The following is a 15,956-nucleotide window of genomic DNA, read 5'->3' on the forward strand; positions in this document are numbered from 1 at the left end:
TTTTGGAATCGGATAGGTGGGGGCTCACACTCTGCTGCTGATGGCTCCTGCCTCTCCGAGCCTGGCTTCCAGCCGCAAGGTGGGGTTATAGACGGGGTCTGTTTGTAAGGCGCCAGCCAGGTTCCATCCACGGGCCTTCCCTCGTGCCTTCCCTCCCCATTGCAGAACCCTATCACGGCCTTTCATGGGGGGTATTTATCTCGTCTTCATTCTCTATGGAACGATGTCTAGATCCTGCGCTCTTTTCCTGGTGCAAGGGAAACCTAACTCTGCCTTGGTCCTGTCACTAATGCTCTCCAAGGACAGCCACTCTACTCTGTGTGGATCGAACCTCTAGTCAAACATGTTAGCGTCCTGCTCCCCTTGACTCTGGGTTCCTCCCACAGGGCTCACCATGTGCTGTGGGTCCTCAGTCCGTTTTCCTGCTGGCGACCTCAAGCTGTTGTGCCTTCAAACATGGGGTCTGTAGGCTGAATTGTGGCCCAGCAGAAGCAGTGTGCGCCCTGGGCCGGGGTGGGGGGCGGCGGGGGAGAGTGAGTTCTCCTGTCGTGCAGCCTGTGTTCAGGGGGCTGAAGCTCCTCACCCTGAAACCAAGGGTTCCGTCCAAAAAGGATCAGCTGCCCTGTGCCCGTGTCCCTGGATTGCAAGGCTCCTTCTCCCCACATTCCTGGTCAGTGTTGAAAGGTGCCGGCTACCTGAGCACCGGCCTCAAGCAGTAACAGCAACAGCCACGGTAAATGAATCTGACTCTGGGGTTTTCTTCTCTGATCTGATCTGAATGTAAAGGGAGGTACAAGAAAGAAGGACCATGAATAAACATCTCACTCAAGATATTGGAAGAACAACAATTTTTTTAAAAGCAGAAAGAATAAGTCAGAGATTAAAGCAGAAGTTAATGAGTTGGAAAACAGAAAAATAGTAGAATAATAAATAAAACCAAAAGTTTGTTCTTTCGAAATTTATAGACATCAGATAACTTCCTAAAGAAAACAGAAAGCACAAAATAAGAAATTATAAGGGAAAGAGATAAATAAATTCACAGAATAAGAAATTATAAGGGAAAGAAACGAAGGGAATTCAGACAATCATGATGCATTATTTTGTTCATCTCTTTGTAAGTAAGTTTGAAAACCTGGATGAAATGGGCAGCTTCTTAAGAAACTATAATTTACCAAAACGGACCTCAGAAGAGATAGGCCTGAACAGATATTCTGTCTTCATTTAAGAAACAAGGAAAGTGGACAAGAACCTACCCACAAAACCCCAAGGAACCCCGAGGGTTTCACAGACAGTTCATCCAAATCCCAGAGATGCTGGTTCTGGGGCAGCTTCATGCCTGTTCACTCAGGGTTTGTGGAAAAGGTGGCTGGGCAGGTGGGAGTGGATGGCACAGGTGCGACTGTGGCCTGCAGGGGCCTCCCAGGCGTCAGGGAAGTCCAGTGCGCCCCCCCCGCCGCCCATCAGGGACCATCTGGAGCCTTTTCTCTTTTTTTCTCACTGTTCCAGTGACTAATTAAATCTCACAAGCTTCATCTGTTTCCTTGCACATCTGGGCAGGAGGCAGCTCTGATGCTTCCTCTCCTCATCCTCCAGACTTCAGCCTCCTGCCTAAGGCCTCTAAGACCTACACGCATGAACCAGGCTGTGCTGCTACCAGGAAGAGTGTGCTTCCACTAGAGGCCAAGAGCCATCGACTTGAAAGCAGGAATGCCGTCTCCCATCCAGCCCTGGGCCTTAACTGACTTGCATAAGTGAGAGCAGCAGTTGGTGTGTTTCCACAGCTCCATGGCTTGAGTAAACAGATAGTATGAACAGACTTTGTCCTCAAAGCCATGCTTAGTGATGACTTCAGCTTCAGCCTGTTACTCTTAAGGGGGACGGACATAGGACAAGTGTTAGAGGTTTTCATGTGATAGGAAATATTAAGTGTTCTTTTAGTTTGTGTGGAGTTTTTTTGTTTGAAGATAAGTCACATTTTCCCAGTTCAGTCGCTAATATACCTCTTGATCATCTTTATATGTCCAGCTGGGGTGCTTTGGAAAATTTCAAACTGTTACCTATTTGCAAATGATGTGACCAATGAGATTTATATCCAAAGGAGACAATATTTAGTCTGTAGTTCAATATTTGTCTTACAGCTCAATATCAAAAAAACAAACACTCCAAGGAAAAAAGTAGGCATAAGAACTAAATGGACATTTCTCCATAGAAGACATACAGATGACCAACAGGCACATGAAAAGATACTTGACATCACTAATTATTAGAGAAATGTAAGTCGAAACGGCAATGAGGTATCATCTCACACTGGTCAGAATGGCCATCATCAAAAAGCCTACAAATAAATGCTGGAAAGGGTGTGGAGAAAATGGGACCTTCCTACACTGCTGGTGGGATAGTAAATTGGTATATTCTCTGTGGGGAAGAGTATGGAGGTTCCTTTAAAAACTGAAAATAGTTACCACATGATCCAGCAATCCTGCTGGGTGTATATCTGGAAAAGAAGAAAATTCTAATTCAGAAAGATGCATGCACCCCAGGGTTCACAGCAGCACTATTCACAATAGCCAAGACATGGAAGCACCTTAAAATATCCATCAACAGATGAATGGATAAGGAAGATGTGGTGCACATATACAATGGAATACGACTCAGCCATAGAAAAAGAGTGAAATAATGCCATTTGCCACAACATGGATGGACATAGAAATGATCATGCTAAGTGAAATAAGTCAGAAAAAGACAAATACCATCCCACTTATATGTGGAATAATAGATAAACAAGGACCTACTGTATAGTACGGGGAACTATATTCAATATCTTGTAATAACCTATACTGGTAAAGAATCTGAAAAGGAATGTGTGTGTGTGTGTGTAATTGAATTGCCTTGCTGTACACCTGAAACTAACACAGCATTGTAAATCAACTAAAAAAAAAACAAACTATACTTACACCCCCAGGAGCTTTATGAATCCAGAAAGAAAATTAGTAAAATATTACCAATTATAAATTAATTAGAAAATTAATAAGATATTACCAATTAGACAGTAATTAGTTGCTATTCATTGTCACACCGACCCAGAGAGAAAAGTCATCAATATTCTCACTGTGGCTCAATGAGATCCACAGTGTCTTTGTCAGCACCAGGATGCAGGTTCAGTCCCCAGCCTGGCACAGTGGATTAAAGGATCTGGCACTCCCACAGCTGTGGCATATGTTACAACTGTGGCTCAGATCTCATCCCTGGCCAGGGGACTCCATATGCTGCAGAGTGGCCAAAAAAGAAAAAAAAAGTTCAGCTCACAGATTTATCGATCAAAAAAGCTTTGTTGGAGGTTCTACAGGGAATCCAGCAATGAAAATTATCACCTGCAGAAACCAGTGGGGCTAGTGCTTTGGGTAAGTAACTGAGGCAAGCAGGGCCACCACTTCCTATGGAAGAAGAAAGTTTCGAGGGTCACAGGCCTCGAGGTTGATTTTAGCTGGGTGATTTGTGTGCACTGAAGTATACGTCAGCGCTTCATGGGCAATCAAGAAGCACATCAAGTTTGTTAAAAATAAAATACGGGTTACTGATGCTACATAGTTCACAGACAAGGACTTTAGGCGGTGAGTTGGGGTTCACAGACCTGATTGAAGCGACTCCACATGCTTCTGAAATGGTCACACTTTCACGTGGCAGGAATATAGTTGGAAAGAAAACAGCTAGATTTGAAATGGGTGCAGCACTGGGATATAAACCAGTTGTTTCTAATTATTGAGTAACCAGGAACAGAACATATTAACGTATATGAATTCACTGTCCTCTTCATTCTAACTTCCCTCTTCTGTGCAGCTCCCCTTACTCAATGTTTAAATTAATGCTGCGGGGTGGAGGGGGGGGATTGTTAAATACTGTGTGATTTCACAAAGGCAGATTCTCTAGTGTTACCATCAGGCTTTCTGTATTTTCTGCCTCATGAGATTTTCTTGTCCTGATTTCAGCCTCACAGGCTGTGTAGGCAGGAGGTGTGACCAATGCTCTGGCTTCTTCCAGGCCCTGGAGGATCGTCCCAGCTCCCTCCTCGTGGACCAGGGAGACAGCAGCAGCCCCTCCTTCAACCCTTCAGACAACTCCCTCCTCTCATCCTCCTCGCCCATTGATGAGATGGAAGAAAGGAAATCCAGCTCTTTAAAGAGACGGCAGTAAGGCAGAAACGTTCTCATTGTCATTGTTTGGTGGCTTCCCTCCCAGCTTTGTCATCTTCAGGGCTGTGACTGGGATTTCTCTCGAGTCAAGGCCAGGATGAGACCCGGGGTCTCCACTGAGCAGCTGCACCCATGTTTGCAAAGTACTCAGAACCTCGGGGGGGCACAGTGAGCCAGAACACGGCTTTTATTGTTGCATTTGTGGATTATACCTCATTTGTAAATAAGAATATACAAGAATATCTCCTGTCACTTTAGTGAGAAACTGCTATACTTTCTATTTATATACATGGTTGTGAAGAAAAAGAAGGCAACTGTAAAATTAAATACAGTCCCCAAAACTTGAATATTTTTTAAACATACCTTAATGGTAGTTTTTCAGTTTCAATTTAAAAAGCCCTGGAAAATACTACAGTTTTAAAATTGCATTTGGAGAAGAGGAAGAACTTACCAGCAGCATGAGTACAGAGATGTGGTTTATTGAGTGATATATCCAGACAGCTAGAGTGATGGGGGGTGGTAGGAGGGGCCTGGTCAGTGTTGGTTGAATGAATGAACAAACAGACCAAGACATGAACCTATTTCAGGCTAATTGAAGTTGTTTGCTGCAACTGATCAAGTAGTTGTCTCCTATTGAAGCAGCCTTAAACAGTTACCAAACTTTCAAAAAGAAATACTTCCAACTGATGTGATCAGACAGAGCCAAGGCTTTAAACACCTGAGTTAAATCTTTTTTGTATGTCCAGGGAAGCTTAGAATGACTTAAGCATTAAAACAGAAGCCAAAAATTTGCCTCCTTTAATGTCACGCCTTTACAACATGGCCGTGTCTAAACTTCTCTTGGTCATTGTACTTATGGTAAGTTCAGTGGTGTGAGTTCACCCCAAATTCGAGATGTCTTGTGACCCCCATGGCTGCCGTGGTCACCGCATGAACCTGTAAGTGATCGGAGACGTAAAAGAATCGAATACTCAAGAGTTCCCTTGTGGCTCAGCAGGTTAAGAACCTGGCATGGTGTCCGTGAGGATGTGGATTGAATCCCTGACCTCACTCAGTGGGTTAACGATCCGGCGTTGCCGTGAGCTGTGGTGTAGGTCGCAGATGAGGTTCGGATCCCATGTTGCTGTGGCTGTGGTGTAGGCTGGCAGCTGTAGCTCTGATTCAACCCCTAGCCTGGGAACCTCCATATGCCATAAAATGCAAAATAGTAATAATAATAATAATAATCTTCATGGGGACCCCATTCCTGTGGGCTGTGGCTTCCTTGATACAACGATCCATTTGGACTTTCACAGAAGTCCAAAATGCTCTAATAAAAAAAAAAAAAACTATTTAAAAAATAAAAAGAATTGGAGACCCAGTTGTACACATTTGCTAGGTTACTTCACTGTCCCCCAACCTGACAAAAACAACGTGCAAAAGAATTCATTTAGGAAATTCCTTGGTGTGGATCGTAAACACTCTTTTCTCTCGCTTTTTTCAGCTACGTCTTGCAAGAATTAGTGGAGACAGAGCGTGACTACGTGCGGGACCTCGGTTGTGTGGTTGAGGTGTGTGTTTTCAGAGATGAAATAACCCACACCAGCCCTCAGAGTTGTCAGAGGGGTATTTTACTGGACAGTTGAATGCCGATATCTCCTCAAAAGCTTTAAAAACATTTTTGACCAAAACAAAACACAAATAACAACGACCAACAAAATATTTCTGAAAAATGAAATGTAGCCAGTTGTCTTCATCTGTATTTACTTTTCAAGGCTTCTTTTTTGCATGGTGCATCTTGACGTACTCTCTTCTTTCATAATTAAGTTTGTGAATATTATTTCCAGCCATCGAATGTAGTATATGCAAATCTTGCCTTTAACTATTTGATAAGAGTGAGTATCACCATGGAAACAGGGACATCATTGGCTGAAAAGGCAGGTGGCCAGCTGTGGACTCAGTTACCTCCTGAGTCCACCTGGTTCACAGCTTGGTCTGTGGCTGCTACCCTGGGCGATTGGCTTGTAGTTTTCACAGAGTAAGTGTGTCACCACTTTCATTGACCAGAAGTTGCCACACACTTTGTACCCATAGCAAAATCGCCGCCTTTCATACTAAATCAAGGGCCATCTCTAGGCTTGTCCCTGCCATTAGGATCATTATAGTAATGCACTTAACTCAGCAAAAAGCTATTTTTATCATATGAAATGTGATCACTTACACTTTGTTTCACTTTACATTTTACAAATATGTATGGGGCAGCTTTTTGGGGTGCATGTTCCATTAGAAGTGATGGCTATTATAGTTAACTGTATAACATGAAAGATTAAATATTCCTGTTTTGTCTGTCATCATTACTAACAGTAACTTGAAAGCCTCAGAGGCTCTTGTACAGGCTGAATCCCATTTAAGTTATATAGAAGTTTTAAACCACATTTTAGCAGCATAGTTAATCAGCTGCTGTTAAGAATCAACTTTTGGGAGTTCTCATCATGGCTCAGTGGAAATGAATCTGACTAGCATCCATGAGGACACAGGTTTGGTCCCCAGCCTCGCTCAGTGGGTTAAGGATCTGGCGTTGTTGTGAGCTGTGGTGTAGTTCAGACACAGCTCGGATCCCGAGTTGCTGTGGCTATGGTGTAGGCCAACAGCTGCAGCTCCACTGATTCAACCCCTAGCCCTGGAACATTCATTTGCTGCAGGTAAGGCCCTAAAAAGACCAAAAAAAAAAAAAGAAAGAATCAACTTGTGAAAAATATACTGCTAATCCTTATTTAGCAAATTATATAAATAATTCAAAAAGAAAAGAAAATCTGTTTATGTAAGATCAATACTGAGAACAGAGGAAAATGCCCTGGCCAAATATTTAATATTTACAAGCTGAGAAGATGATTTGTTTTATGAAACCATTTGCATTTATTTAAACTTTCCATTCCCTTAGAGGAGTCTTGATCTGTGAAGACGAAACAGTTCAGGGAGAGAAAAATCATGGCAGTGGATGTAACTACATTTCAAGGGGCAGTTAAGGACACATTTCACACAGGATTTTTGTTCTTGCATAAAGAATTGGTTTTCAAGACAGCGCCTATGTCTGTGTTATCCTTTATGGCTGTGAGTCCATAAGCCATTACTTGATTCAGACCTGTTCAATGTTTAATTTCAGGGCTACATGGCACTTATGAAAGAAGATGGTGTTCCTGATGACATGAAAGGGAAAGATAAGATCGTGTTTGGCAACATCCATCAGATTTATGACTGGCACAGAGAGTACGTAAAATCCATAGCATGCTTGGTGCTGTGTCCTGCATCCCGTCAGGCGGATGATAAAGGATGAGTGTTGATCCACGTCATTTCATGACTGCGTAGCCTCATGGGGTAGCTGGTGTGAAGGCACTGCTGCTGTACTGAGGACTTCAGGCTGCACTTCATGGCCCAAACAAGTCTCTTACCTTCTTCCCACTGGTCCACCCAGGGGCCCGTGTAGGGGTGGCAGGGAGCATGGGCTCCCAGCCTGACTCCTGGCTTCTTGACCTGGCCCTGACCCTGGGGCATTGCCTTCCTCTTCCTCTTTGCCTCCATCCTTCATCTGCACAGCCTGGGTTACCCACCTCATGGGATTTTTGTGACAAGTTAATACATATAAAGCTCTTAGAACAATGTCGGCAGAGTTAGCCTCAGTAAGTGTTTCTGATTAGAATCACAGCCACTTCTTTAATAAATACCAATTACTGTTAGAGTTGTTTCAAGTCAGTGCTAATGGGGAAAGTAGGCATGATTGCCCATGGAAATCAGATTTGGTCCCAGTACCTTGCCACACCTGTCCTAATCTTTGGCGAAACCAATTTTAAAAAGGGGCATTTGGTGCTATTATCTAGTCATCTGCTCTCCAGGCTGGTCTTTCAGGGAAGGGCCAACCGAGCAGTGCTCCTAGGATGGCCAGATAGAGAAACGGCCCCAGAGGTAAGGCATCTGACTAGGTGTGTGCAGAACTAGGGGGCATTGAATCCCCAAATGTAAGACAGTTCAACACAGCACTCAGTGTTCTGCTAGTCTGCAGGGCAGTAAAATGCTAGATACAAATATCAGCATATGTAAGTGATAATACAGGTGAACATGCATCTTAATAACAGCTACGGCCCAGAAGTCAAGAGCAAATTGTCCACAGCTCTTTTGTTTCTCTTGTTATACCTAACTTCGATCTTAATGGGACCTAATATTTGTAACCTAGAAGTTGATTTTAGCAATATTTGAGAAAACTTTATTAAGCTGGCAGAGGTAAATGTTCAGCATTTTCTCTCTGTTATGACCCAATTCAAGCCTCTTAAAAATGACCATGGAAAGAATATGAAATTCACAGGTACGTTAACCAAGTTTTTAGAGAGAAAAATGATGAATTGCTTTAAAACGTTTATTTTTTTTTTTACCCTGTATTCAGCCGAGATATTATTGTTTGTGTCATTTTAAAAAAGTGAGACCAAAATGTTGATTATCCAAAGGAAGGGAAGTTGGCCAATCAAGGGGTGTCTCACTCTGCACTGCCTTTTAAAACTGTGACTCTTTTTCTCTCCTAACAAAATGTTTTCAATGTGCATGTACTTGACATTGCCCAATTGCTCGTGTCAAAACAGACTATTTTTAAAATATAAACCTCAGCCTTCTTTTTTTTTTTTTTTGAATAATTGTCCTTTATTGCATTTCTTTTTTTTTTTTTTTTTTTAATTTTATTTTCCCACTGTACAGCAAGGGGGTCAGGTTATCCTTACATGTATACATTACAATTACAGTTTTTCCCCACCCTTTGTTCTGTTGTAACATGAGTATCTAGACATAGTTCTCAATGCTATTCAGTGGGATCTCCTTGTAAATCTATTCTAGGTTGTGTCTGATAAGCCCAAGCTCCCGATCCCTCCCACTCCCTCCCCCTCCCATCAGGCAACCACAAGTCTCTTCTCCAAGTCCATGATTTTCTTTTCAACCTCAGCCTTCTAATTAGAAGGCCAAGTTGGAAATGGTTCTGATATTTCTCCTCTCATTTCAGCTTTTTTTTAGGAGAGCTGGAGAAGTGCCTTGAAGATCCGGAAAAACTAGGATCCCTTTTTGTTAAACATGTAAGTACAATAGCATTATTTATAATCTGTTCTGTATTGTCATATTTAGTAAATTGGTTTGTCAGATTAAAGAAGAACTTGCTTATAGTTTACAGAAGTGCTTATATTAAGACAGTGTCAGTGAGTTGGAATTCACATCCCCCTGTTCCTCTTACGTGTCAGTGATCTGCTTTGCTGGTCACCTGGCCCCAGTTGGCTCTTTAGCTCATGAATAGTACAGGATGGTCAGAAGGGGACCAGAATCAGACCAGAAGCAGGAATATTTGGGGATGTCTGTGGGCAAAGAAGCATCTGGTGCAGATGATGATGTACCTAGAAGTGCAGTGGGTTTAATGTAGTAGCCAAATATATGTTTATATATAAAATAAGCATATAGTGGTCAAGTTTGTTGGGGATTTTTTTAGGAAAAATTAATTGTATTTTAAGCAAATCAGTGATCAAAGCTTTTCTATTTTTGCAAATCTCCTTAATGTCTGGCTTAATAGAAGACGGATGCATTTTTATATCTATTTTTGTATTGAACTCTCTGTGATACGTTTTTTGTTTTTTGTTTTTTTGTTTTAGTTAAAATTTGTGGGAAAAAAAATCCATCCTCACACAGATATTTGGTTGGAAAGGGATGAGTATTTTAATAGCCTTTTCAGGCAATTTTAGATAATTTTGTTAGGTGCTACACCAAAACTCAACAAATGATCATTTCTGAAAAATTAGTTACAACATGAATCTGAAAACACATTAGTGAACTTCTCTCTCACTCTTGCACTAAAAGCCATTGAACTGTCTCGCCTTAAAGGCTCTTTCACCCTGGCACCCGCTCGTGGCTTCCTGCATTAGTCTGCTGGAAAATACTGGTTCACTGATTCAGAAAGATCTGCCAGGTGTTAAAACACTTCAATAAACAGTATCAAAAAATCGGATGTGTTTACATCACTTAGCATCTCTTCAGAAAAGTCTTTAGGGAGTTGCCATTGTGGCACAGCAGTAACAAACCTGACCAGCGTCCATGAGGACGCAGGTTTGATCCCTGCCCTTGCTCAGTGGATTAAGGATTTGGCATTGCTGTGAACTGGGGTGTAGGTTATAGAGGCAACTCAGATCCCATGTTGCTGTGGCTATTGTGTAGACCGGCAGCTGCAGCTCTGATTCGACCCTTAGCCAGGGAACTTCCATATGCTGTGAGTGTGGCCCTAAAGAGCAAAAGGAAGAGTCTTTTGTATTGTCACATTCGAGAGGACAGATCCATGTTTTCCAAAATTGTCCATTTTTGCCTGAAAGCTCGAATTTTCATTATGAAGAGACATTGCCAGTTGTTTGCCTTGAAACGAGAGGCTTCTTTTGTTTGTGTTCAGGAGAATGTCTGCCAGATACCCACATGCAAATAATTATAGCTTGTGAACATCATTCTTTCAAGTAAAAGAGGCAGTCGGTTCAGCTCGTGGCTCAGCCACACTAGTGCTTTGCCCCAGCCACTCTTATATGCGGCAGCAGCCTCATGAGGATGTCCATTTTGTCACATTTGAACTTTTTAAAAAGGATGTCTGCTCCGTGGTTGAGTTTTGATAAAATGAAGAATGAATTTTTATTACTTCAAGGCCATTCTTAGGTGAAACTGGCATGTGTGGTGGTGAAGGACACTTGCCAGGATGCCAGCCAGCAGTTTCTCCCACCTCCAGTTTTGCACGTCAGTGCGAATGGTGGCTCAACAAAATGGACAGCTGGCAGCTTAGTGTCATTTTGACCCCAGGGTTGGCCCCACACTTTGAAGATCACCACGAGAAGGGATGCCTCGCTGTCTTCTTTTCCCTGCTTTCAGTATTTGAGACTAAAGAGCTTTTTCTAACCTACTGAAAAGAGCCAGGCTTCCTGGGACCATTGGCAGGGCTTGAAGCAGGGGAGTGAGTCTTAGTCTCATGTTAAGAGCTGTGTCCTTTCACTGTCTTGGCATTTGTCCACCATGGCGTAGGGGGCGCTTTACCTGAGGGAATGATAACAAAGGACTGGCACGAAGCAAAATGTTTACCTACCTCAGGAATCAGGAATGTGCTCCCAGGAGCCTAAACCACACGATTTCATTTTGAGAAAAGTTCCTTTATGAATGAGCTGACATGTGCATGTGCTCATGTTCTAACCCATCTGTCTGCCTTTTGTTCCAGGAGAGAAGGTTGCACATGTACATAGTTTATTGTCAAAATAAACCAAAGTCTGAGCACATTGTCTCAGAATACATTGATACCTTTTTTGAGGTAAGACCTACGTGAGAAACAAAGTATTTCCCCATCTTTCATTACAGTTGATTTTCAAAAATTGAAATAGCATTTGTTTCCCAGGAGATTTAAGCAATCCTCAGGAAATTAGCTTCTATAAGTATATTTATTTTCTATAAACCAGAGGAATGAATGTGGATTCAAGCTATGATCAGATCCCTTAGCAAAATGAGCACTAGGGTCACGGTTAAAGTAAGGGGTTTTTTAAATCAATTCGTACTTAAGCCCGTTGCACATTCAGAGTAATTCATGGCTAAACTTTTCGACTAGAAACAAAATATTTGTATGAGTAAAAGAAAGCAATTGAAAGGCTTTCTTTTTTTTAGCAAACATGAAAATGCTTATTTATTTTGACTGTTTTGAACAGCAGCTCGCAAAATTTCGGGTGTCAAGACTTGAACCCTCTGGGCGATGGCACAGCCTGGCTGGTTGTGTGCAGTGTGGCCTCTTTTCTCCTCACTTCTGCTGTGGTGTAGTTAGCATTTCTGACAGTTTCAGGGACTGAACAATTGCCCTTCAAAAGACAACACATAAGATCCTGTTTTCTCCCCTTGAAACCGCAGGACTTAAAGCAGCGCCTCGGCCACAGGCTGCAACTCACAGATTTGCTGATCAAACCGGTTCAGAGAATCATGAAATACCAGTTGCTGCTGAAGGTGGGGCTGGCCGGGTGCACAGCTGGCCGCAGGAATGCATTTGGTGGGAGGCTGGTACTCACGTGGGCACAGAAGGGTTCAGCAGGTGACAGGAGCCTTTTCTGTAAAAAAAAAAAACATGAGTCAGTGTTGTTATTTCTGATTTTTAAATATTTTTGAGAACATTTTTCAAAATTTAATAAGATGCCTTACACTGTGTTATCACTTTTTCCTTTACATCAGGTTCTGAAGCAAAATGTCAGTGAAAGTGGGCTTTTTTCCCACCATAGATCTTCAGATACTAATGTGCTTTCTTGGGCTCTGTCCACCTTACATATTTTTCTAGTCTTTCTGGAGATTCAGATTGAATTAGATGTTTAATCCCTGCCCGTTCCTCTCTTTTGGCTCAGCAGTAGCCTGTGATTGATTCAAATTCATAAGCACAACTGAAGGTAGAGTCACAGCGTTCTCCATGAGAAAAGTGACTGGTAGATGTATTTTGTTCCTTCATGTGTAAAACTTAGAACCTGGATGTAAAGAGAGATGAGAGAATATCTCGGACTGAAATAGGAATGACGACCTGCACTGATAGATTTGGTCTTTCTTCATGTTGCTAGGAAGAAAAAAATGAGGAAATAGGACTCCAGCACTTAGCCAGGGCCTGGCATGTCATGTGTGATCAAAAAGGTTATTGCTGGGGAGTTTCTGTCATGGAGCATCAGAGTAGTATCCATGAGGATGCAGGTTCAATCCCTGACCTCACTCAGCCAGTTGGGGATCGGCCTTGCAATTAGCTGCCGTGTAGGTCGCAGATGCAGCTTGGATCCCAAGTTGCTGTGGCTGTGGCTGGTGGCTACAACTCTAATTCGACCTCTAGCCTCCATATGCCGCAGGTACAGCCCTAAAAAGCAAAAGAAAAAAAGGAAAAAAATGTTACTGCTGGAGTTCCCTGGTGGCTTAGCAGGTTAAGGTGAAGTATCCGGCATTGTCTCTTCTGTGGGTTTGGTCCCTGCTGTGGTCTAAGTTCAGCCCCTGACCTGGGAACTTCTGATTGCCATGGGCACAGCCAGAAAAATGGGGTGATTACTGCTTTTGTGACCATCAGCTTTGTCACGGCCTTCTCTCCATTTCCCTCGCAGGATTTCCTCAAGTACTCCAAAAAAGCCAGCCTGGATACATCAGAACTAGAGGTACTTGTACCCCTCAGCCTGCCCAGGTCTGCCCCGGCTCTCCGGGCTCTTTCCCAGCAGCCTGTCCCTGGGAGGGGTGGTGGCACCGGGTGACAGCCCATCTCCTCATCCGCACTGGTGGGCAGGGAGCAGGGGGAACAGAAGGAGGAGGTGCACAAGGGGAAGCAACCCAGTGTCCCCCTGGGAACTGAGTGTTCATTCTGCTCTCCCCACCCCCACCCCCGCCCTGCAGAGAGCCGTGGAGGTCATGTGCATCGTCCCCAAGCGCTGCAACGACATGATGAACGTCGGGCGGCTGCAAGGATTTGACGTAATGCGGTTGTTCTCCTTTGAACTCACCTCTGACTGCCATCACTTTCTTGTCGCTCGAATTCTTTATCTCCACCTTTTGGCTTGGGTTTCTGCCTTCTCTCACTTTACTTCAGCCTGACTGATGTTTTCTTTCAACCTCTTTTGGTGCATTTGATTGGCTTTTGGGGGGGACATTCCTCTGCTCAAAGCCCAGCCCCTCATACTGGAAAGAGGCAGGACTCTGCTTTGTCCCTTGGGCCCTCTGCTGCTGCAGGAGCGGAGTTTCCTCCCCCAGCCTGCAGTGGGGAGCAGAGACCTGTCCATCTGTCATCCCTGGGGCTCAACCCCAGGGCCACTATGCCCATCATTAGTTTCTAGACTTGCTATGAGTTGCCAGACTCCTCAGATTATATATTACCTACAATATCCTAAAGATATTTAGAACTAGAATCCTTTTTTTTTTTTTTTTTCCCAATTTGACTACTGAGTAAAGAAGACAAGAGAGGGAGTTCTCCATGTGGCCTAGCAGATTAAGGATCTGGCATTGTCACTGTGAATGTGGTTACTGTTGTGACACAGATTTGATCCCTGACCTAGGAACTTTTGTAAGCCATGGGCACAGCCAAGAAAAAAAAAGACAGGAGAAATTTTTACTTGTCTTGCCTGCTGTTTTGCTAGAATTCGGGTTTAATAAGCTGGTGCTGTAGATCTCAAAAAAGCACACATGGACCCTCCTGAGAACTTCTGGAAACCCAGGTTTCTGTACCTTTGTAACTGGGTTCACAGGGGTGCTGGCGAACACCTTGAGAAAGTGCTCTTTCACTGAGCTAGATGCTTAGATCCACTTTCCATCTTTGATTGTAACTGAGGCCAGTGATTTACACAAAGGTTGGCAAGAATTTTATGCAGATGATGTTTCTGTTTGGGGTCATGGATTCATAATAATGAAAGAAACTTTGGGGAATTCCTGGTGTGGCTCAGCAGCAGAAACAAACCTGCCAAATATCCATAAAGGAGGCAGGTTCAATCCCTGGCCCCACTCAGCGGGTTGCGAATCTGGCATTGCCATGAGCTATGGTGTAGGTCGCAGACGAGGCTCAGATCCCCATGGTGCTATGGCTGTAGTGTAGGCCAGCAGCTGAAGCTTCGATGTGACCCCTAGCCTGGGAACTTCCATGTGCCACAGGTGTGGCCCTACAAAGCAAAAAAGAAAAAGAAATTTTATATTCCACAAATTAATACAAGAAAAATATATTCTGTGGGAGGAAAGTTAATAAAACAGAACTTCCTATGTCTTCGCTTAAAATGCAATGTTTTCTTCTCCTGTCCCTTCACCCTCTTTGCCGTGTTCCAGGGTAAAATCGTGGCCCAGGGCAAGCTGCTCTTGCAGGACACATTCTTGGTCACGGACCAAGACGCAGGGCTTCTGCCTCGATGCAAAGAAAGGCGGGTGTTCCTCTTCGAGCAGATCGTCATTTTCAGCGAGCCACTCGATAAAAAAAAGGGCTTCTCCATGCCGGGATTCCTGTTTAAGAACAGTATCAAGGTAGCTTGTGTTTGCGTGTTTTCTCACGTGCTAACGCAAGGACCCGTTACACTGATAAATTCTTTCCACTGAATGATGACATGTTCTGGTCTTATGTTTATTAAATATGTCAAGAATTTTCGAATACATTTCAGAATCTTTAAATTCACGCCGTCCATCTAATGTCTCAGTTCCCGGTGACTGATTCTTGCTCGTGTTTCTGTGGGGCTGCAGCATTTTCACCATGGTGAGAAGACCTTTCTTGGTTAGTGTTTGTGCTCCACCTGCTCTAAGAGTGCATAAAATTACTTAAGTTCAGAGGCACAGATTTGGAGAAGATAGCTTACCACGGTCTTCTCTTCTCGGCAATAAGGCAATAAGGAGATTTCCGGCCTGAGGCTGGAGGTAGGCATGATCAAGGCAGGCAGTCTGTGCCCTGGGGTAGCTTGCTCTCTGATAGAAGAAAAAGACAAATGAAATCCTTGCAGATGGCCCTGAGTCCTGTAAAGGGGACCAGCCAAGGGTGAGATAGAGGAGGCCTGAGGTTCCAGCAGATTAACATTTGTAATTAATTATGTAAGCTGCTAGTTAAGCTCCTGGTAAACTCCACATACATGAGTTAAAAGCCTGAGTTAAAAGAGTCAATACAAAGCTTCAAGATCATGATTTCTGAGGCAGTAATGGCAGCTCAACCAAAAAGTAGTGGTTTCTATTTTGACCTTGAAGAAACTTTACTTTGCACTTGACCAGTGGGAATAAATGTGCTTTAAGGTT

At 43.3% G+C, this 15,956-nt stretch overlaps 1 protein-coding gene across 3 annotated transcripts in view; it reads left to right on the top strand.

Annotated features, from left to right (window-relative positions):
* The window catches only part of TRIO (trio Rho guanine nucleotide exchange factor), a 230,724-nt gene that overhangs the window by 194,460 nt on the left and 20,308 nt on the right, over nt 1–15,956 (top strand). For all 3 annotated transcript variants that reach the window (XM_021077143.1, XM_021077142.1, XM_021077141.1), the window contains exons 37-45: nt 4,039–4,187; nt 5,674–5,740; nt 7,333–7,436; nt 9,208–9,277; nt 11,431–11,520; nt 12,105–12,197; nt 13,316–13,366; nt 13,599–13,676; nt 15,012–15,203. In XM_021077143.1, the coding sequence (XP_020932802.1) occupies nt 4,039–4,187; nt 5,674–5,740; nt 7,333–7,436; nt 9,208–9,277; nt 11,431–11,520; nt 12,105–12,197; nt 13,316–13,366; nt 13,599–13,676; nt 15,012–15,203 (894 nt within the window). The remainder of the gene's footprint in view (nt 1–4,038; nt 4,188–5,673; nt 5,741–7,332; nt 7,437–9,207; nt 9,278–11,430; nt 11,521–12,104; nt 12,198–13,315; nt 13,367–13,598; nt 13,677–15,011; nt 15,204–15,956) is intronic.

The sequence above is a fragment of the Sus scrofa genome, chromosome 16 (genome assembly GCF_000003025.6).
Source record: "Sus scrofa isolate TJ Tabasco breed Duroc chromosome 16, Sscrofa11.1, whole genome shotgun sequence".
In the NCBI taxonomy this organism is placed as follows: Eukaryota; Metazoa; Chordata; class Mammalia; order Artiodactyla; family Suidae; genus Sus; species Sus scrofa.